Source organism: Agelaius phoeniceus, chromosome 7, assembly GCF_051311805.1.
Source record: "Agelaius phoeniceus isolate bAgePho1 chromosome 7, bAgePho1.hap1, whole genome shotgun sequence".
NCBI classification, from domain to species: Eukaryota; Metazoa; Chordata; class Aves; order Passeriformes; family Icteridae; genus Agelaius; species Agelaius phoeniceus.
The window spans coordinates 16,634,641-16,658,145 of NC_135271.1; the positions used below are offsets into that span (position 1 = coordinate 16,634,641).

The following is a 23,505-nucleotide window of genomic DNA, read 5'->3' on the forward strand; positions in this document are numbered from 1 at the left end:
CTTTCAAGGCAGGCAGGGTGCTGGGAGAATGAGAACTGAGAAAAACCTGTCACTTGAGCCAGGATTTCCCCCTTATCTCACAGCAACATGCAGTGAGGAAACTACCTAAGGACTGCATTTTTAGACACCCAAGAAATCCAAAGACAAGAAATTCTGCAGGAATACAACACACAAGCACTCTTTTAAAAACATATGTGTATCTGTAAATATGTAAAAAGCCATATATAGCTGAACTCACACACCTGTGCTGTGCAGAAGTCCTGATATTTCTGAAAAGTCCACAGGTGCAAAGCTTAATTCTGCAAAATCCTCAGGCACCTTTTAGAGTTAAATTAATACTGATGTAATTAAAATGGTAATGCTATTTGTTAAAAAGAAGAGTATTTAAATAATTCATTTTCCTATTGGTTCTGTGGAGTGTGCTTAGGTTTAGCAATTATATGCTAACTAAAAACAGCCTCTCCTGTAATGATTTCATGATAATCTGACCTTTGATGGTCCTGGCTCACAGCAGCTGGCACTTTCTGCAGAGTTTACAGACTGTAAAGTAATTAATATCAATGAAATACCACTGCTGGCCCTTTGATGTGTTTGGGTCCTTGAACACTCCCTTTTCTCTCTCTCTTGAGCATTTTTTTTCCCCTGATGTCCCTGACTCTTGGGAGTCTGGCCACTGGACTGCTCCTGATGAAGGGCACATCCCAGCTGAGGGGTGCACTGGTGAGCACCCTCTCTTTTGGGGTTCAGAAGACATAATAGACAATATGCCAGGCTTAATTTAATTTAATATTAAGCACAATAATAGCTCTTGAAAAGCTGTCTTTCAGGGAAAGGTAATAAGGGTATTAATAAAAACAGGTGAGGAGAGATGCCCTGGTTTTAGCTTCCTGCATTATTTCATTACTGTCAGTCAGCACAGAACTCCCTTGAGATTATTCCTGTGTAGTTAATAACATTGTTTCTGTGATGACTTTAATGACTGAGCCTTTCTTCCATCCTTAGCTGTGACAATAACCACTCTGCTTTTTTTCCTTCAGCAAGCTATTGTGTGGGGTTGAGCACATTAAGGAACATTTTTAACTATAGAGGTTTCCTCTAATTAAGTTATTGGCAAAAGATTGCTTGTCCAGTCATTTGCTGGTGATGAAAGAAAGAAAGAAAGAAAGAAAGAAAGAAAGAAAGAAATTATATCTTGTAGAGAGTATTACACTTTTCCTGCCATGCTTCCCCTAAAAAAAGAACAAAATGATATAAAAATAAGCAGTAAGATTGCAAACTCAGGCACTCAGAAATTAGATAGTGCCAGCATGATTGGTGTCTGGATCTGTCCTTCCTCACTCCTGATCATGAGCTTTTCCCCTTTCTTTTCTTATCTCTTGCTCTGTACCCCATTTTTTCTTTTCATAAAATCACATTTTCTCCAAAAGTTTTAATTTTTAACCTTTTTAGAATTTTTATGTCAAGACCAAATATCTTTTTCTGCTCTTGTGTCTCAAAAAGAGACAAATAATTTTCTCCACAACTTTTCCAACACCCCCCTCCATAAACTCACCTGTAATTCAAAAAAAGGTGTTTGCACACCTTGAGGGAGCCACCATTTGTTCATTGGTGCAGTAACTGCATGTAGTAATAATGGTACATTTAAGATGTCTGGTCATTCTGGACATGATTTAAAAGTTCCTGTTTCCTATAAGATTGTGCATGCAACTTGGTTCAGAAACCACACAGAAAATGCAATGAGTGGGAGAAGTTTCAGTGTGCCCCCTTGAAGAAAAGTAGTGGAATTAATGCAGAGAAAAATCTTATTTTAGGGCCAGTGCAGTCACTGCAGATTAATGATGGTTCCCCTGGTTGGTGGCACCCTGCATAACCTCAAAAAGTGGAGTTTACATTTCTTTCTTAAAGTAAACCTCTGCATTTGAAAATCAGATCATTTACTAATTGCTATCATCTTATAAATTATGGATCTATCCTTGAAGGAGATTTTAACAATCTATTAAAGCCTGAGTAACACAGTTATTCTCCAGCTTGCAGATAAACAAAACAAAAACACAGCTTTAAAAACAAGAAGCCTCTTCACTTTTTATCTAAATGGAAATAAAGCCAGCCAGCCAAATCAAAAGCCAGCTATTAATGAATCTCTTCAGGGTTTCTATTCTTGAAAAGATTAGAGTTAAAAAGGCTGAAATAGTTTCAATAGGTAGGTGTGATGTTGAGCTCAGACATTGTATTTATATATGCTCAGCTAGAAGTAAGAGTTGCTAAAATCCAATATCTGGATGAAGATTCTCCTCTTGAGTGAAACCAGACAAACAGTTAAGAACTCCAATACTCACTAATTTCAGTGTGCAAAAATGTCCTAGAGCACCAATAAAATCTGTTCCTCCCAGGAAACGCTTTTAAAATACTCATTAAAAAGTGGATGTTGCAAATATGAAACAAACAGAAAGTGGGTTTTTAGGAAACTGATTTTCTTGGAAAAGTGAAGCAAAGCTCTCCAAAAATAAGCCAACTGCTTTTCTAGGATTGGACAGCCAGCTATTTGCTTCTTGCAAAAATGTAGACTGAGAATGTTGAGCTGAAATTTGGCAAGGTTAACACATTTTCACTATGTGTAGTCAGTTCCTGTGTCCAGAAATAGAAACAGCCTTTTGCTTGCAGGAGTGGTGGGGCACCTTCACCTGCAGTTTAAACAGAAAAAATAGAAAAGTCCTGTTGTTCAGCTCCACCTCTGTACCAGATCTCTGGGATGTTTAATTCCTTCTGCATTATTCTAAAGAGTAGGAATTGCAACAGCCAAGAGCTCCTGTTGCTTCCACTGAAGAAATGTTAATAAATGCATTTAATTTACTTGTATAACTATATATTTTCCTGTAATTCCTACCAACTAGCCTGGCTGTGTATTAGGAAAAAAGCAATCACAATATCTGATGTACAAACCAGTCACTCACCATATATCAAATGAACAAATAAAGGTCCCTTGTTCCATTAAATGACCACAAAACATTCTTAGGAGCTTCACAGGCACCTTGCTTACCATGGAGTGCAATTCTGGACACCTTGTTAGAGCTTGCACTGCATTTGTCATGGGTACTCTGACTTCAGATCAGACACTTGACCTTCCAAACCCATCCTGGAGAAGGCATCCTTCTTCACCTCTGCCTTTTGTTCCCTGTGTATTTTGTTCTCTTCAGCCATGGGCTGCCTCTGTTTATAAGCTGGAGAAGCTGGGAGTGCTTCTGAGCTGTGAGAGACTGGGCATCCATCCTCCTCCTCCCTTTCTTTCATTTTCTGCCCTTGGGAAGACTTGGGAATGGATAGATGGGCTCCCTGTGGTGCTCCAAGCAGTCTCATGAGCCAGAGCACCAAGGAAGCAGACTGCTAAGACTTTCTTCAGCTTAGACATGAGCAAAAATGTGAGGGGACAGTGAGGAATGTAATGCTCTTTTCTTCTTTGGTACGTAAAGAAAGAAAGTATACAGGAGAGAGAGAAGGGCAGGAAAGGAGAGGGGTAGTAGAGAGAGGAGCCCCTTGGAGTCAGAGATCAATCCTCATGGAGATAATGATCAATGCTCGATTTTTTGCAGATCTGAGGGTACATTTATATGGTAGTACAGGGTTCAGCTACGTGAGGATACATATAATTGGTTACAGAGTATTATGTGTAAGACAAAGAGCTAACATATCTTTGGTCACATAGCATAGACTGGCAAAGGTGCCAGCAGAAATACTGCCCCATATCTTCTCCTCACATCCTTAAAACATCCTGCTTCACATCCCTTTTCCTGGGGTACATCTTGGCAAACTTCATTATGTTGTTTGCCCAAGGCAGGGTTGTGCAACCCTGCCCAAGCAGAGTTGTGCAGCTTGCTTCTACCCAGTGTCTGCTTAAAATGCTCTCTACAAGTTTGGGATGCCTTATTCTGCCAAAATAAATGCACTGCCTTGGTTCAGCCCACTGCCATCTCAGGATGCCTGAGGTAGTGCAGGCACTGTAAATGTGACCATGAAGTTTTGACAGCACAGCCCTCACCTTGGCTTTTTCAGTGAAAGTGTCCCAAGACCCTTGGATGCACTCAGCTTCTCCTGGGCTGTGGCTCTCAGAGGGAAATTGATAAAAAAGGATATCTTTGCACATGGTTATTACTTTCCTAAAACCCTTCCTGAGTGTTGATATTATTTAGTTTATGAAGTAGCAGTTTGTGCAATTTTATGTTGCCTTGAAAGAAACTGTGATTTACTCGATTTGAAGCTCCCAAAAGCAGAGAAAGCAAAAGGCATCAATCTGTGCTGTTGGAAATCCTGTAACTGGGTGTGCTGCTATAAGCTGGTGTGCTTTGAGTGTCTGCAAAATGCAGCATCTACTGAACGGCCTGAGTGGTAAAGCATTTTGTAACAGCATAATGCTCTCATTGTAGTCTTTTCAGTCTCATTTAGGACTAAGCTTTCCCTTGGGAGATGATACAATAAACTCCCCTGGAAACCACACTGCAAATACGTTGAAGCCAATCAGGGAATACAGTGTGATGTCAAAAGTCTTACTGGCTGGCTAAACGTGTATCTTGCACAGTGTTCCTCAGGACAGACAGATGTTAGCTGTGAGGATGGGCTTGTAACAGAGAGCAGGCTTTGTCTAGGTCATAATGTGGCTCAACATAAACAGCTTGGGATTTATTGTGCGCTCTCAGCCAGCCTGGGCACCTCAAAGTTCTCAGCAGACACTTCTAAGCAGATATACAAACAGAGGAATTATGTTTTAGACTGGAAACATTGGGAAGATTCTCAGATACTGATATAACCCTGCTCAGTTTCTCTGTTCAGAGGATATTTACAGCTGAAAAGTGGGCAGAGACACGTGGGGCAAGCTGACACCTGAGCTTCAGTTGAAGAAGTATTAGCCAGGCTGAATACTTGGGTACCTCATTAGAAACTGTATTTCAAAATTTGAAAGCAAAAGGGTTGGGGTTTTTGGTCCTGTTATGTGCCTATTTCTACTTAATGTTCCCATTCCCACATTATTTTATTATTATTTTGTTTTTCAAGTCCCAATTATTATTTTGTTTTCTCATCAGTACTTTAAAAATGACTCAAGATACATATTTCAAAGGCTCCCCATGTTTTCACCCCTCACCTTTCATTCCAAATGCCAGATTTGGACACTGTCCTGCAGTTTAAAGGTTTCTAGACTGGAATTTGTTTTTCTTCCAAGACCTCCCTAGACCCTACTGTAATGTATATTAGCTCAGACCCAGCCAAACATCCCTCAGATCAGCAACAATGTGTTTCCTACATCAAGCTCAGTAAATAAATAACTGCATAGCTAATCCTCCCATTTTAATGTATGAAAAGTCCCACTCTTGGAATAATGCAATATAAAGACCAGCCACTCAGAAAACAGAGCTTTAGTTGAACAATTCCCCAGGTGGGTTCTGTAAATTATGTAGCAAAATCTGCACAAATTTCCAGTTGCCTTAAGAAAAGATGCATCTGACTAACTGCTGCTTTAGAGGGAATTGAGTGCTGTGTTCAGTTCACTGATCTGCTGCTCAGGGTGTTTTGTAAGCATATTACCAAAGAGGACCAGATGTCTGTGAGGGAAAGAGTATGAGTTAAAGTTCCTACCAACTGTCATAAATAACTGAATCACAGTTCAATCCTGCAGCATGCAGCAGTGCAAGGACAGCTCTTAACAACATTAAATCCAAGCCCTTCCTTTGCTGTTAATGCAAATTGAAAGACTAGCAGAAGATCCTCTTTCTTTAGTAACCAATTTGAATAAAAACTGCATCTTTAGTGCTGTGGACAGTAATCTTTCTGCAGCTGCCAAGGCAGCTCTAGTTAGCATACACTGCTTGCTCCTGACCAGGCACTAGGAAAGGTTTTCTACAAGCTGTGTTCTGGTATGGATCAGTGTGCTCAAACTTAAGGGATTTCTACTGAAGCTGGTAGAGAGTACCTGGAAAACCACTGGTGCTCAGGAGGGCTTAACATCACAATTCCTTTCACAGGTGTTGACATAATTAAAGGATGCAAGACATGAGCTTGTAGTGGGACAGAAATTCCTTACATGAATGCCATGTTTGCTCCGACATAGTCTCTAAATGGGGTGTCCTCTCAGACAGGAGAAATGTCAGTGTGTGCCACATATTTCTCATCTGAGAGAAGCTGACAAAGGCTGGATCCTGTAAATACCTGAGCTGCTTTGAAAGTCTCAGCTTCTCATGTCATTAGAAATTCATAACTCTCAATGAGCAATGCATGGAACAGCTAATTGAGCTCCATAAATTGCTATTTCCACATTTTGGTTGCTATTATTTCTCCCAGAGTTAGAATTGCAAGTGATGTAGCTGCTTAGAGACTACTTTATGGTTATTCTCACAAATAAAAATTTTAATTGTGACAGTGACAGGTGTGTTGCATTGCATGGATACAAATGTATGAAAAAAAAATTAATTGATGGTTACCAGTATGCTCACAAACATGCCCAACTGAATTTTTGAACTTCAAGTTAGGCAGATGTTGACTTTGTTGTATTGTGGGTTTTTTTCTTGTAATAAATTTTGTTTTCTCAAAATTTAGCCAGCTGGGTGTTGGGAAGTTCTCACCAGATACAAATGCATAAAAAAGTGAAATGGGAGATACTCTGTTCAAGTCTACTTGAGATGTGAAAAGTTATTCTTTTTTTTCTAATGTTTGTGAATTAAGCACACTTGTTCTTCAGGTGATCATTCCCTCCTGCACTAGAGTTTACTGATACTTTCAAGTGAGATTGAAGTAGATCAAAATGTTCTTAGCTTTTATGGAAAAGGGGAAAAACACCCTAAAAGAGAATTAATTGTCAGTGGTCCCACAGGTGTGAGCTGACCCCTGTGGCAGGATTTTGTTGCTCTGATCAGCTGAGGCAGCAGGGACATTACCAGATCAAGTTCAGCAACTGGATAAATGTGTCTGCAGCTGAAATAAACCCCACAATAGAGTTCTCCTCGGTGCCTCTGCCAGAGCCCAGCCTTCCTGATGGATGTTAAGAAGCCTTGGTAGTGTTTATAAGAAACATCAGCTTCCCTAATCGTTCATTGATCTGTTGTTCTGGGCAGAATGATGAAGCTTTCGCTGTTATTTTGCTCTGCTTCACTCAGATTCACTTGATTCAAACCAAAGGACAATTTAAGATGGCAGGGCACAATTTTACTCTCATTTACTCCCAGCTGACAGGATAATTCTGGTTTTGCTGTTGGGAGCTTCAAGTGCTTCATCTGTGCTCAGCTAGTATTAGTTGTAATTAAGGGAATGGGCTGTCTAGAGCTCAGTTTTAGTTCATCACCTGAAAAAGAATCTCCAAAAAGAACCCTTTTGCTTTTGGTGTCATTTTGAGTTTCTTCTTCAGCCTCTGCAGGGCTGCCCATCTTGGGCAGGATCCCTGGGGAGGGCAGAACCTTCACTAGCTCTGTTCTTATCTCAGGGTACCTATTTTTAGGTTTAAAAATCAAAAAATTGGCTATATTTTATGTAGAGTCTGTTAGGAGACTGGTTTATAGACTGACATGGCTGTTCCTGGGGTGCAGGACACTGCTGGATACAGGGACAGCAAACTGTGGAGTACAGGTGCTCATCTCCTGTTTGAAAATGAAGATAAAGGGCTTTTTTCCTGGTAAATATATCAGAACCCTGTGGTTTGGTATGTTTTTTAAGCAGCTCATGAGGCATTAGATATGTGAAGTGTGGGCACCGAGTTTGTGGTGATTGGGAGTGGGGCTGGGCCCAGCCTCATCCCCAGTGGGCACAGCTGTGCAGGACAGGTGAATGCTATTGAAGGGAACGAGCCATGGAGTGCCCAGGGGCACTGAGCAACCACCAAAGGGAACAGAGGGCACACAGGTGCAGGGCATCAACAGGAGGGGATAAAAGGCTGGGCTGAAGAGCAAGAAGGGCAGATTTTGCAGCCTTCTGAAGTGCTAGGATGTTGCTCTGCATGGGCAGGTGCCTGAAGCCTTCTGAAGAGGTGAGGTGTTCCTGTGTATGGGTTGGAGATTTCTGAAATTGTGTGGTGATGCTCTGTGTATTGTGGTTGTCTCAACTGCACCATTCTAGCATGAGGAAAGATGATGCAGAGCATCATATCCAAGGTCTGAAGGAACATGAAGTTCCTTCTGAAGCACAACCCAAGGCAACTAAAGAACCAGCAGCCAGAAAACAGAAGCTGTCACTGGGGTTCAAGGGGTTGCACAGGGCACATTTCCCTGACCATAATGTTGGACATGCAGACCATGCAAGTTTGTGGGGAAGAGGGGGTGGCTTTGAACCAAAGACATTGAGTGGGATGTCCCATTGTTTGTAGGCACAGAGTTTATCGTGACTGGGAGTGGGGCTGGGCCCAGCCTCATCCCCAGTGGGCACAGCTGTGCAGGACAGGTGAATGCTATTGAAGGGAACGAGCCATGGAGTGCCCAGGGGCACTGAGCAACCACCAAAGGGAACAGAGGGCACACAGGTGCAGGGCATCAACAGGAGGGGATAAAAGGCTGGGCTGAAGAACAAGAAGGGCAGATGCCTGGAGCCTTCTCAAGAGGTGAGGTGTTACTGTGTGTGGGTTGAAGCTTTCTGAAATTGTAGGGTGATACTCTGTGTATTGTGGCCCTTTCAACTGTGATAGTCAAGGATTAATACTTTTTCCTCCCCTGACACTCCTTTTATTTCTGTTGGAAGCTTGTCCTTACCCAGGGGCTGATGCTTGATAGTTTTTGTTTTTCCTGAGGGACAGACTCACAGGAAATGTTTTTTGCAAGTGCCTGCAAGCCCCAGCTGGAGAATCAGACTGGGAGATGGCACTCAGCGTTGTGAGCCACTTCACCTTCTTGGGAACACAGATGGAAGCTGGAATGTAGCAGCTGAAACAGAGCATTAGGATAGCTGAGTGCAGGATACCTGCTCAGGAAAGTGTCCAGCCTTGAATTCAAGGGATGAGAGGTTCAAATCATGCCTGACCCTGGCATGAGGTGCAGGGGAGGAGATCTGGCACGAGGACTGGCGAGTCAGAAGCCAACAGGCATCTTTGCAGTGACTCCAGCAGGGCTGGGAGTGAGCTCCAAGTGGGCAGGTGTCCACTTTCAGTCAGAAATTGTGCCTTTCAGTCTATCTGAGTCAGAGTCATGTTAAAACTTGCAGTGCCTGGCCAAATGACAGTGTTGGCCAGAAGTGGCTGAAATGTGAGATGCCTTCTGCCTTGCTAGTACATTTTTTTTCAAGATGGACCAGTCAGAAAACATCCTACAAACCAGGTTATTGTTCTGCATTTTTCATTCCTGTTTGAATTTAAACCCAAAATGAAACCCTGTCTTAAATGTATCAGACTACTAGATTTGGTTGTCAGGTGGTTGTTTCCTAGGAAATTAAAAACTCTTTTGGATTTATTTTAATAATTCTGTATTGCAAGCATGAACATGGCAATGTCTCCAGCAATTAAGTGTGTTGCAATATGGTGGAAGCCATGGGACTGCAAAGAACCTTCTGGTTTGTCACAATACTTGCCATACTTTGTCATTTCAGCTGGTTAAGACCAAAAAAAGTGCAGGGCTTCTGAGACACTTCACAATTATCAGCAACAGGGCTTTGTTGTTTTCTCTGGTGGGCTGTTGTTTTATTTTGGACTTTTTTTGGCTTTTTTTTTCCCCCCAAGTTTGGAATGAAGATTTTCTGCTCTGTGTGTGTGTGTGGCGTTTCAGTCCTGTTCTAAATTGCAGCCCTTTCAGGTGGAATTGCTGTTTGGCAGCAAGACATACCCTAAAAATAGAAAATGTGGTTATAAGTGACAACAATTGGCAGGGAGGACCTGTTCAGATGCAATTTTGGAACTGCTTTTAATTTTTTCCACTCAATTCCAAGTTAAACATCCATTTAAATTAATTAAAGCAATCACAGTGTCCCTAGAATATCAGTGGAGAAACTGAAGCTGTGAGTGTAATTTAAGTATTTCCTGAATTCTGAGGAGATGCTAAAAAAGGCAGCTTAAAGAAATTTTTGCATATGATGAAAAGCAAATTCCTGACCAAACTGGCTAAGCTCAAATGTCTGAAGGCAAAGAGCTATCATGAAAGTGCTGTAAAGCTTCTGATTATAATGGAATCAGTGTCCCAGGGTATAATGCAGCTCTACATTTAATACCTAGCTGCTGAACCCTACTTCTCAACCTACCTCCACTGGCTGGGTTCTCATCAGAGTCCTGTCAGGACAGTGGGCTTTGTTTAGATGCCAAGCAAGCCTGGAAATGGCTTTTCAGCAGCTTCAGCTGAGCACAAGTGCTTGACTTCAGAAGGATAGCTAGTGCCTGGATCTTGTGGCCTAGAAATCATTCCTTATGTACACTGCCACACGTATTAATAACCTTGCAGGCTTTTATAAGCCTAATTAAAAGGCTTGTGCACACTTAAATGTGAAATCACGGCAAAGCGCTGAAGCAGCAAAGCAGGATCCTGTCCTTGGTGCTGCAAATCCATTGCTGCCTTTCTTTATTAATGATGCATACAGGACAGGTTGAATTCTCTGCCTGCTGTTGCTTGTCAGGTTGTTTTCATTGCAGCATCGACTGGAGTCCCCCTCATGTTGGTTGTAGTCTGGGCACGTTACTCTGAGCAGGATTTTTCTTTCAGTGTTTTGTTGAAGGTATCGACTTTGCCAAAGGGAAGGGAGAAGGGAGTGCAGCCACTTAAGCACACAAGTGGTGGTATCAATTCCCATCCATTAAAATATGCACATGCACACAAACACACCACTCTGTGCAGTGGTTGCAGGCACAGGGTGAGGTGAGCTCTGAAAAACAGACTCAAGAGACTCTCTCCAGTATGGAGATTCTGTTTCCAGGGTCTGTCTAGGAGCATCCTTCAGACTGTGCCAAGTCCTGCTGAGGATGGTGGGGTCGTTGTGAGTGTTGAAATGACATTTTTCAAAGGTATTTCTAGGCCGTTTATTTCAGTTCCTTAGAATGAACTTTATTTTCTAAGGGAGTATTTTTCTCTGGGTTTGGGTGTTCTGTATTTTTTTTTCCTAACAACATCTTAGTTCTGTTAATCTTTTGGACTTTGAGAAAGTTTTTCTAGTTATTGGGTTTTGGGGTTTTTTTTCCTCTTTCCAGCCCAGGCAATCAATTCCCAAATATGAGCAGGAGGGTTATTGAGCAGTTCATGTAGAGCCAGCAAAGATTTCAGCCAACTCAAAGGTGCAGCAATCATTTTGCTAAAGGTTTGGATTGCAGTTTTGATCCAAAACTAGGATATATGGGTGTGGATGGTTCCAGCACTGCCAGATGAAAATTGGAGATGAATCTTTGCACATGTTCAGTGATCAGTTCCATTTGAAAGTACACAAAATGGGTGTTAGTACAGATGTGTGTTATCTTTGCTTTGTCGTCCAAACTGGCCCCCATGTCTCCCATCTGTTCCTGTTTGATGGTGAGCTCTTCCAGAGGTGTTTTCCATGTTATGTCCCTTCTGCCCCACCCTGAAATACACTGTACAACACAGAGTTACTTGCAGACAGACAATCTCATCTGAGCTGTGGCATTGCCCTAGTGGTTTCTGTTCATGTACTGCAGAGGCTTTTGACCTGCTCTCTCCTTTGAGTTGTGCAAAGTCATCCTTTTGTGAATCCTTAATGTCCTTAATCAGACATGAAACAACACGAGCACACACACCACTGCTCTCAAGGTGAAAAAAGGGAAGTTTGTTTTCTGATTCCAACACTTATAGATTTCCAAAAGTGACAGTGGATTGGAGGGTGAAAGTGCCACCTCTCCAATGACACTGGACCAACCAACAGTCCATCAAATTTTTCCTCCTCCATAAAAGAATGAAAAACAGTAAGTTATTTACAGAAAGTGTGTGAGAAAGTTCATTACAAGAATGTAAACATCAGAAGGCTTAGAAAATCTTAAAAAATCAGGGGGACACCTTAATACCTTACAGTGAATTTCTGTTCATTCCAATAAACTGATAAAAATGGCTACCTCTTTATTTTCTACCTTTTAAACAACTGCTTCCAGTAAACTCACTAAAATTAAAACAGGAATGTGCTTGAAATCATTAAGTTGAAACAGAATTTGTTTTTCAGATGATTTGGTTTCTTTTGTCTTGTCCTAAAGCATCCCCTGCCTGGGAAATCCAGGACAATTAAAGATGGGCCATGTCTGATGTGCTTGTTTCATTTGTGCCTTTCAGTCTATCCGAGAAGTCACGGGCTATGTGTTGGTGGCTCTGAACCAGTTTGAGTACCTGCCCCTGGAGAACCTGCGCATCGTTCGTGGGACCAAGCTCTACGAGGAGAGATACGCTCTGGCCATATTCCTGAACTACAGAAAGGATGGCAACTTTGGACTCAGGGAACTAGGCTTGAGGAACCTGACAGGTAAGTGAAACTTGGAAGTGTGGTGCATTAGTTGCAAGGAGGAAAAGGAGCTTGTTGAGTATTTGCCCGCTGCCATCAGTCACTTGCGTTCTGCAGGAGACTGAGGTACCACAGGAGCCTGGCAGTTGTGTGTTCAGTCTTTTTTTGGTTCACTAAAGTACTTCTCTCCATAATGATCCATGAGCAAGAGCATATTTGAAACAAAACCAGTTGTTGAACGATAGTTTGCAGTTCTGTGTGTTGATATCATGAGTATGTTGTGATCCTTGATTATTGCACATGTGTTCCTTCAGGTGCTGGCTATATTCTGCCAGGTTACCTCAGCTTTAGCATCCCCTGTGCCTCTGTATCTTTGGATTATTTAATTGTATAACTCCCTTTTCTAAGCAAAAATAGTCAATTATATATAATGAGAAAAATGAAAAAAGTACTCTTTTTTTTTTTTTTGAGACAGAAATGTAAGCAAAGTCCACAGCTTCATGTTTACCTGTAAATTCAGGGCTGGATCATGCTGTGGGGTAGATCAGCCATTCATTTCCTCCATCTGAGGATCCAGACTCAGTGGTTTGGGAGATTAAAACTTGCTAAATATCAGTGGACTGAAACTTAATAAAGAGCAGGCAGTGGCTCTTCTTAGGGAATTTGCTGGAAGTATTTTATTTATACCTAGTTCCTCATCAACTATGATAATTTCTACCCTAAACTTTGGTAATTTTGATGTGGCCTTGTATCTCTTGGTGGCTGAAAGCTGACTGATAATCACTGACCTGAGCTGGCTGTGGAGGCTGAACCTCAGTATGGAGAGTTGGGAGCCTTCTGAGCTATATTTAGGCACCCTCCTCTCTCTGCTTCTTCTGTCTGTCAGTATTCAGAGTAGCATGAGTGCTTACAGTTCCCTGTTCAGCCTCACCAGGTTGTAGAGCAAGGCTTTTAAAAACAGGAGGGAAAAGAAGGCCTGAAATATTTTATAAAATAAACCAATTTTGGATGACTCTGATTAGGCTCTTTGCTCTGGTCATATTTTTGACAATTTTCTTTAATGAGACCATCATGCCAATATCAGAGTGCTTCCCAAATGTCTCTAAATCCCTGCCATCTACTGCTCTTCGCTCTGTCGCTGTCATAATCCAATTTCTTCCTCTTCTGTTCCCATATTTCTCCCTACCTTTCTGATATAGGGAGTTCATTGTGACTTCTCTGCCTTCACATCATACAGAGACACAGCATTGGGTGACAACAACATTATCTCTTTCTTTGTGTATGTTTTCTGGTATTTGGGTCTCAAAATGCCTTGTAAGGACACTGGGCTAGGTGAAACTAAGAGAGGTGAAGTGAGGTCAAGGCCAGACAATTATGGAAGTCTTTCCTCTTGGGGCTGAGGTGGTTCTGCCAGGTGAGAGTTTTACTCCTAGGGCTCGTTTAGCTATGGCTCCGCTGCTCAGGAGGGTAAAAAAACTTATCTTGTAGGCTTCTGCTCCAATTTTGGTCTTGAACCAGCTTTCCTGTGCTATTTGGCAATTCCTCAGACTTCAGAGGTGCCCTCTGGGAGCTGCTGTGATGTGACAGACGCAGCACCAAAACTGCCCATCAAGTGGTTTCATTTTCTTTTGAGGTGTCTAAGAAAACTGGCCTTAGCTCAGCCTGTGAATCTCTCCCAACATGACATCATCACAGCCACTTCTTCTGATTTAGGTGTTTACAAAGGCCTCTGATGGGATTATTTGACTCGAAATGAATTGTTGTCTTCTGGAAGAAAAGTGCCCTAATAACACCAGCTTGTCTCCATGGAGCACTTAAAATAGCTTCTGGGTGCTGAAAGTGAGCCAATGTGTGCTTGAAAATACTCTTAATGTTTTCTAGCTGCCATGGCAGGGCCTCATGAGTCTCTGCAGCAGCTGTTCTCTGACCAGTTTGTGCACTGGTGAAGATGCACTGGGCTATTTTAACCACAACCCCTCTCTTGTTGTGCATGCTCTTCCCAGAGCATGCTCATCCTTCATTAATTTTCCTGACACATCCTTAGCACTAGGAGCTGCATAAATATAACTGGTGGATGTGGGAGTTGGTGGTGTTGCAAGGCAGTGATGGATCAGCAGTATCTGAAGCTATTCTTTAGTTTTACCCCAGAAACCACGGGTGAGCTGCTAAACTGAAAAGGAAGCAGCCCCCATGGGCTCACATTCTTCAAGTCCACTGCAGATTTGAAGAGACTGGCTTTGAGTCGTGCATGTCTTCCATTTGAGTAAAATATTACATGGCTCTTGTCTTGCATGTGAAGCATTGTCATTCCAGGGCTTATGCCTTGTTCACCAGAGTCTGGGAAATTCTGTTTTTATTCGTGCAGTGCTGGATGATAGGCTCCTGAGGGTATTTCTGCCTAGTGCTGTACAGTGTACAAACACAAGCCCTACTCCCTGTGTTAAATAAATGAGGAAGCTGCTCTCACCTGCAGCTTCTCCTCAGACACAGAGTTTCAGCCTCCTGTGCTGTACCACTGCAGTATTTTCTACGTGTTGTTAACAGCTGTGTTTTTATTGCCAGATATGTCTATCAAGTCTTCATATTTAAATGTAACTTTAAATGCTTGAATTTCCTCCCTTGCACTATAAAAAAAATGACAACTGTGAAGGCAGTTAGTTTTATCTCACACAGAAAACATGATCCAATTCTCACTCATAATGTCTGTCAAACCACAAGGGAGTTTTGTTTGTATAGCTTAGCCCAGGACCGTGTCCTAAAATGCGTGTGACACTTGCAAAAAATCTTAGCTATAAAAATGCTGTTCTCACTTTTTACAAAAACTTAGTCAATGGTTCCACAAATGTGTCAAAACTGAACTGACACTGAACTAATGAAGTGGCTGCTGCCATCTCAGCTGGACTCATCTCAGTGTGCAGATTCAGCTGCCAAATAGCCTCACAGTGAAAAGGAGGGTTTGACATCCTGGCTGTGATCTTCAGCCTGAGATGAGCAGAGTAGGTGGTGCTGAGGCAGAAGGTGTGCCAGCTTCTTCTAGCCCTTGCCCAGGAGCCACTGCAGGTCACCAGGCACTCAGCCTCAGCTTACCCAGGGAAAGGGCACCATTGGTGCTCATGTTTGGAGCACTCCAAACAGAGAGGGAACCTGATGGCTGCATCTCATTACTGCCTGAGAGGGGAAAGAGGGACAACTCACAGGTGCCAGAACCATTTAGGAAGTGTCTTGGTTTGAAAAGACAGGTGTCTGCTAAGGAAGGCGGGAGCCTCCCCTGAAATGGAAAATGTAAACCCCCTCCCTCCAAATGACCATAAATTTGAAATTAAGGGGCTCTCAGGCAAAGATATGGGAATAGGGGTAACAGTTCTTTATTAGGGAAGAAAATAAAAATAACATAAACAATGCAGTAATACAAAACACCACTGCCAGAGTCAGAACAGGAGCTGACCCCCTGTGTGTCAGGGTGGTGGCACAGTCCCATCCCATGGTGGCTCAGCCCTCCTGCAGTGCCAGCTGTGGTTCTGCTGGAGCAGGGATCCTGCACAAGGGGGGAGTTTTCCTCTGAAGCTCCAGGGGTGGTGGAGATGGGCCTGGTGTTCCTTTGGGAATGCAGGGGAGAAGAAAGCTGCTCCTCTGGGAATGCAGTGGAGAAGAAAGCTGCTCCTCTGGGAATGCAGGGGAGCAGAAAGCTGCTCCTCTGGGAATGCAGGGGGGCAAAGGCTGCTGTGGTGTTCCCAGGGTCAGATTGTATCCAGGTAGGAATGCTTGGCTCCTCCCCTGGGCAGAGCATCTCCCAGTGGGATGATGGAGTTTGATCAGCCATGCAGGGACACTCAGTGGCCATGAACAGAAGAGATCTCCTGGAGGGAGGATGGGTTGTGGAAGAGATAAAGAAAACTGCTCAATGAACAGAAGAGACCTGCCCCACCTCTGCCAGATGGGAAATACAATACAAGCCCAAAATCATACCTTACAACCTAGGACAAAAGTATCCCATATTTTCCTCTGTGAAGATGAATAAGAGAGCTCTACTGCAAGTTATGTGTCTTTGAGCAGTGACAACCTCATCTTCCCTATTGGCCTTGGGGACAGAAGGGTCTGGGCATCCCTTGAATTCTTTGGATATATTAGAATGAGGTGGATTCAGCAGTGATAAGTGCAATAACACAAAAAAAAAAAAAAAAAAAACACAGCAAAAGATTTACGGGTTTTCATTGTTTTTCAGGAATGCAGATAAATTAAGTGATAAATTAAGATAACTGAGGTTCATGTGAGAAATAGATATTGCAGGTTAAATGATTTGATCAGTGATAGCCAAATAAAGGAAATCTAATTTTATGAGCAGGAGAATCATTTAAAAAGGACCATTTTCACAGGTATAGAAAGTAAATTTTGCAAAACTGCAAATTTCCCCTTCAACAGATGTGTGTAATTGATTTTTCTACCTTTTAATTTTTGATTAAATTTGGTTTTTATTTTTCTGCAGAGCAAAATTTTTATGTTTGGTGGTTATAGTATTCCCCCCCACAGGAAACTGAAAATGCTAAATGGTACTTTGGAGTAGCATCACTCCTTGAAAAGGTTGCTTTTCGAGCAGTTTTTTGCCTTTTTTTCTTTTAACAAACTCATTTACTGTAATTATAATGAAGCTCATTCAGGTTGGAGGGAAGGCCATGGGAGGAGTCAAGTTTTGTTCGCTGTGCCTCTTTTGGACCTAAAATTCTTTTGGAAATCTTGCTTAGATGTCTGCACAGGACCTGAGTGATGGCACATCAGGCAGGGATGGCACATTTTTGTGGCAGGGATGAAGGCCACCCCTTTTTTCTTGCCTTCATCACAAAACTCTTTTCTCAGAGGACAGGCAGGAGCCAGTCCTGGTGTCCAGGGTGCCTGTGTGTGACACCCACCGGCTGCTTGTGGCACATTCCCTCACTCCTTAATCGGGATGAGCTGGGAAGAAAGCCATGTGTAACTTGCCTCAGGCTGGCTGTGCAACAGGTGGGGGAGGCATCACATCTGTAACCTCGGAGAGGGGTTGCTAGGATACATGGAGGCGTGAGGAATTGGTTTAAAAATCCCTGCAGTCCCTTTGCGTGCGGGGCTGCGCTGCCGCAGGAGTGCTCTGTAGGAGAAGCTGCAGCGGCTCTGTGCCTGCCCAGGCGTGCTCCTCTCCTGGATCCTGGCAGCTGCCCTGCCCACTTGTGTATCCCAGCACAGCTTTGTGGCTGGCCAGTGGGGAGGAGAAGAGGGAGGAACAAGGGAAGCGTGGCTGTGGAGGTTTCTCTGTGTGCTGCTGATGCCCCAGGTTTTAGCTTTTGTATTTTTCAGGTTCTGTAGTGCTTTTAGTGTGTAGTTCTGAGCTTCATATTAGGGGATGGTGAGCTCTCTTCACAGAGTAGGGAGACAAAACAATTCCTTCTCTAGCTGGGGACCAAGGACAAATGATCCAAATCTCAGGCCCAAGAGCATAAACAATGTGGGCTGAAGAGAGAAAAACAAGCAGGATGGGACTGCATGGGCTAAAGCTGGAATTGGACAATTAACTCCAATATGCAAATGGACCAGAACTTATAAAAGTGAGAGACCCCGTGTCCAGTCAGGCATTTTGTGACCATTTTGGTTCATCTTGGGTGTAGCCCTGGCTGGGCTCTTGTGCTGCCCAAGGTCTATCTATTGAGGCCTTTTAATAAATCCCTGCTTTATTCTTTAGCTCCATCTAGCCTCTGTTCTGGGTCAGCCACAGACCTGAGGGACATGCAGAGAACCAGCCCTGAGTCTCCCTTGCTCATCCTGTCCCTATGGAGAGAGGGAACAAGGCTTGTGGCTGCCCCCAAGCTCAGAAATGCAAGTGTGCCTGCTAGAGCATGTCTGTCTTTTCTCCCCCTGTTAGACTCTTTCCCAAGGAAAAAAACCAAACATCCTATTCCAGCTGCTGCTCTCCTCAGCCATCACAGGTGTGATGTGACAGCTGGGAGAGCCCAGGACCCACCCCTGGTGGCAGTGGGAGCACGGGCTCAGGCTGCTCCCTGCCACTTGGCATCAATGCCTGGGAATGCTTCCAGCCTCTCCTCAGCTGCAGATGTGGCCCTGAGGAATCCCAGATAAGGGGCCTGCAGGCTGAGGAGCAACTGCCTCCAGCTGGCAGAAAATTATTCTCAGGTCTCAGCAAGGCAAAAAACTGTGTTTTATATGGTCAGAAATAAGTAATGATTTTGAGCCTTGTGAGATTTATATTCGTGAGTTTATTTTGCCCAGTAACAAAGGTGGGACATTGGTTTTAAATTTCAGCAAGGCTAGAATTTTGTGCAGTGTCCCTGAAGGGTTTGGATATGCATTTTTCATGCTAAGTAGTATAACTAATGTCTGTAGTTCTTTTCAACTCATTGATCAACAAATTATGCTCAGTTTTTTTTTTTTTTTTTTTTATTTCAGAGCACTTCACTGTTTTCAAATCTGTTTGTAGTGTTAGAAATGTGCAACCTTGTTTGGAATGACTATGGTGAGGATTTAAGCAAAAAGCTCATCTGAATAATGATATACTGGTAAATGTTTTTAACTGGAAATTCAAAGGATCCCCCATGTGTGCTGGTATTTTCCTTGCCCCCAATGCTTTCACATGAACTAGGGGTCACATCTACTGCAAATGGTCTAAACCAGTTTATTGAAAGTAATGCACAGAATTATTGACATGAGCCAGTGCTGTCATGCAGCAGGATAACTTCATGTCACACAGCCTCTCCTGCAACAAAACAGAGTTTAAAATCAAGGGGAAGTGAAATGAGGCCTAATCCTTATCTGGTGTAAATTGGCTTACTTGCTTTGACTTTGTAATGAACTGAAATTTAAATTGCTGTTTACTTCCTTCAGTGGATAATTTAATTCATACTTTAATTTATAAGTTAACTAGTGCCTAACATCCACTTAAGACCTTTTAAGGATGTTGTGTAGAGGGTGCTCTGCCAGGATTAATACCAGCTAATGACAGCTGACTCAGGGCATGTCTGCCCTGGGAGCTCTGGCTCCTCCTTGAGCCAGCATCCAGCCTTGCTAGCTTTGAGAATGGTGTTGACCACACCACTTGGGCCCTGTGCTTGCTCTGAATAACCCAGCAGATCATTCCTGCTTAACTATGGTCTCTGCAAACAGAAGCACCTTCCCCTGGTTTTTCAGGGTCTTAATTATGTGGCTACTGGCTAAAGAAGGCTCTGCAGGTAAAGACTTGGGTCTAGGGTAGATGGAAGAAATCTTTCCTAACCCTGCAGTAATCTCCACATCCGCTGCTTTATTTGGTGAATCATACCACTTCTACAACAGAGCAAATAATGCTTGCCTGCTTTAATTAGACCAATTTTGAGGGTGTCATTGAAAATTCTATTCAGAGAGGATTTGGATTCATGTGGGATTCAACTTTAACACTGTCAAATGTTAGTTTAAATGCCATTTAAAAAATGCATCTAGGTATGTTGCCGATGTTACCTGATAATGCCATGTAAAATAATAACACCACTCATTCTATTTTTTTGTGGCAATTTCGCTCTTTCACCTCTCTGCAGTAGTTCTATCTGTGCATTTTTCAATTATGAAGCAAGAAATTCTCCCAGTTCTGGAGGTGTGAAACACCCTTTAGCTTTCTGGAAATGTGGGCAATCAAGATAAGTCCAGTAATACTGAAGCCTTGTGGTAATGGAGTAGCTGTGCCTGGCTTCTGTTACTCGAGAGCTTCAGCAGCATAGGGATTTCTCTGTCTGCATGCTTCACAGGGAGTTAAACATCTGAACAGAGTAATCCCTCCATTTCAATCACACGGGTCAGGAATGGGAGACATTTCAAAATATCCAACTTTGGCAGACAGATCTGTGCTGAGCTGCACTATAACTTCAGTAAAGTGCAGTAAGCCATACAGTCAGAAGGGATCTTACAGTTTATAGAGACAGCACTGCTGAACAAATAGATATCCCAGCCTCCCAGCAGCTTGGGAAAGAGAGGAACAGCTGGGTTGTTCTCCCCAGCTTAGGCTAAGTCTTGACTAGTTGTTCTAGACATTGCTGCTCCAGTAGTATATCTTCTTCAGATGAATGAAAGAAGCATCACTTTCAGTGTTTCTTGTTTGGTTTGGGGTTTTTTATTTTTTTATGCTTTCCCCCCTTTCTTTCTACAGTCTTCTGAATTCATTGATTTTCTCATTTCCTTCTGACAGGCTACAGCTGACAAGGAATTTTGTGCTTTTGTAAAGTAATTAAAGTCTTGTGTTACATGGGGAATGTAATCTATCTGCGCTCCCTGGCTAAAGGCAAGTTGCAGAGCACGATAGTCCAGTTGTCACCACCCACAGTGGGGACGTGAGCTGTGAGCCACTACTGGGGCAGAGGGGCCAACCTCCAGGCCTGTGGAGCTGCTGACTTCCAGGGCTGAAAATGGCATGAAACTGTAGGGATCAGGTGTCAATTCAATGCCTTACCCTAAAGCTCAGCAGAAGCATTTCAGTACACAGGTCTGGAAAGCAGCATATGCTCACAGACCTTCATTTTAACCTAAGTCCAAGAACGAGCTCCTTTTTCTAGCTTTTCTTGCCAGCCTATAGGAGTAATAAGAAGTAATACAGAAATTAATATATATAAAATAAGAATTTACTATAGAAGTAATAAGTTTGGGTTTAGGTCACCATTCATTGCAAAAAACCCAAAAAGTCCTGAGTTCAAAGAAGGTTGGATCACACCCCTAGGTTTACATATTGGAACTAGCTGGTGTCCCTAGGATATTTTCATGCCTGTTAATTTTCATGTCATTTGCTGCAGAGAGCAATTCCCTAGAAACCCTATATGGAGAGACTGGAGAGGCAATGAACCAAAAACTTTCCTTTGCTGCATTTAGCTCCCAGAAAGCCCCTGCAGACAGGGGCCACAGGGCAGCCTCCAAACACTCAGCACAGGGGGTGGGTGTCACGGAGGCTGACAAAGGCAAGGCTCCAGCACAGCTTGTTTGTTCCTTGGCTGCACAGAAGCCTGTTTGCTGCAGTGTCACAAAATCTCAGCCTGCCAGCACAAGGATGAGTCTCATTAAAGCCCCCAGGGGGTATTTACAGCTTGGGTTGGTCTGCAGTGGCCTGGGGATGTACAGCAGTGCAGGGCTAGCACTGAGCAGCAGGTCATTAGAGCTTATCTGAAACAGAGTTTGATCACACAAGCTTTGTCAGCTGGGATGTGACAGGGAACCACTGCTGCCTCGAGCATGTGTTGGGTGTTGGTGTGCAAAAGAAGCTGCAACAGACTCAGCCCCTCTGCATCTCTGCACTGACAAGTCCTGCCTGCAGTGTCCAGGGTGAGGAAAACTCTTGGTAGCATCCGAATTTGCACGCAGGTAACAGCAATCCCTGGTGGGGAGCAAGGGGTTTGCTGCCAGGAGCTTCTTTCTGTGACTGGGGAAAGGGAACTGCAATAACAATTGCAATCAACCCTTCCTGACCTGAATCATGGAACTCCCTGCCCTGGGATGCGTCCAAGGGCAGCAGTTCCAGGCAGCTGGGTGTGAGTGTGCTCTGGAAACAGGGGAAAGACAGGAGGCATCTGCCCTGCACTTCTGCAAAGACACTGGGGCAAGCCAGGCATGGGCAGGAAAAGGTAACCTCGAGGGCAAATAGAAAGAGGAAAACAGAAATGCAGCCCTGCAGATGGGAAATCAGAGTGCACAGAGGTAGGGGAGCCCAGCAGGTGCCCCAGGGGGAACAGCAGAACAGCAGTGCTCAGCTGGACTGTAGCTGCACAGAGGATGAAGGAGCAGCCAGGCTGTTGGATACAGAGCTGCTGGAGTTCTCTGGGTCAGTCCCACCTGGCTTCAGCCATGGAAAATGAGCTGAGACTGGTGTGAAGTGCCAGCGTGAGGCAGTCAGAGCTGGAGGCAGGTAATGTGTGTGGACAGGGAGCTGTCCGGGGGCTGCAGGAGCCTTTTGTGCATCGCGAGGAAGGCGCCTGCGGGCTGGAGTGGGGGAACAAAGGTATCACATGAGGAGAACACGCTGGAGGCCTTTTTCTTTGATGTTTGGAAATCGCTCAAGGGGCTGTCTTCTCTGAAACCCCTTTGCCTTGCCTTTTTTTCTTCTTTTCTATTTTATTTTTTTTCTCCTTGGTGAAACTTTCATAGATGTACTTTAAGGCTTAGAAGTGAAAGCACATCCATCCATCCAGCCCTTGTACAAATGCTGTGCTCACGTTGGAATTCCTTGGGGATCTGACTTCTGCTTCTGCCTGTCAGAAATAGCAGAGCCACGTGCTTTGGGTTTGAAACTCTTGATTTGGAGGGAAGCTGCACAGGAGGAAGGGCAGCATCAAAGACATCCCTGTCTGCCATGCTGTGGAGAGAGGAGGTTGTGGTGTTGCTTTGGGGCTTTTTTTATTGTTGGTGTTTTTTTTAGCTGGTTAGCTGGGCATGCATTCAGATTGATGGTACAGGCTGTGAAAACTTTGGGTGATGGTTCCATCAGAAGGGAGGTCAGTCACCTTCCAAAATGACTCTGGGGTATGGGTATCCAAGGGCAGGATTTACATGGGGAGATTCAAGATATTCTTGCTTAAACTGCTGCTCTTCCCCTCCAGCCTCATGGTGTAGACTTGGGGTGAGTGGAAGATTCTCAGGGAGCTTTTTTAAAATTGAGAAATGACTGACAGGGCAACCTTCTGTGAGAAAGGAACAGTTGGAACAACAAGGGGGAAAGTGCTGAAAGTGCTAGGCACTACCTGTCTTTTAAAAATGAAAAGGTATGGCTTATTTAAGAGCTTTTCATGCTTTCTCCTAACAACTAACTTGCATTTTCAATCAAACAAATTATGTTAATTGAACAATAATAATTGAATCTGGTTTAGACTGAATTTTCTTTTATAAAATCATGCTGCTTCCTTCTTGTTAAGCCAAAGCAACATCAAATAAGTGCACCTGAACTAGTGGTGAACTTGAGGTCATGACTGAGTTCATTCCCTGGCTTGAGGGACCAGGCCAAATCCTGCTGAAATTACTCTTGACTAGCATTGTACAGGAAGCAGAGAGGATGTGTAGCCCAGGAGATGGCTTTCTCATCTCTGGTGGAATTAACATTAAATAGTCATCTTCCCCTAATATTCTTTACAAACCTCAGCCAGTTAAAGA

The 23,505-nt window shown here is 43.4% G+C and overlaps 1 protein-coding gene across 2 annotated transcripts in view; it reads left to right on the forward strand.

Annotated features, from left to right (window-relative positions):
• Window positions 1-23,505, forward strand: part of ERBB4 (erb-b2 receptor tyrosine kinase 4) — a 590,564-nt gene that overhangs the window by 301,590 nt on the left and 265,469 nt on the right. For both annotated transcript variants that reach the window (XM_077181048.1, XM_077181049.1), the window contains exon 3: window positions 12,207-12,393. In XM_077181048.1, coding sequence (XP_077037163.1) covers window positions 12,207-12,393 — 187 coding nt within the window. The remainder of the gene's footprint in view (window positions 1-12,206; window positions 12,394-23,505) is intronic.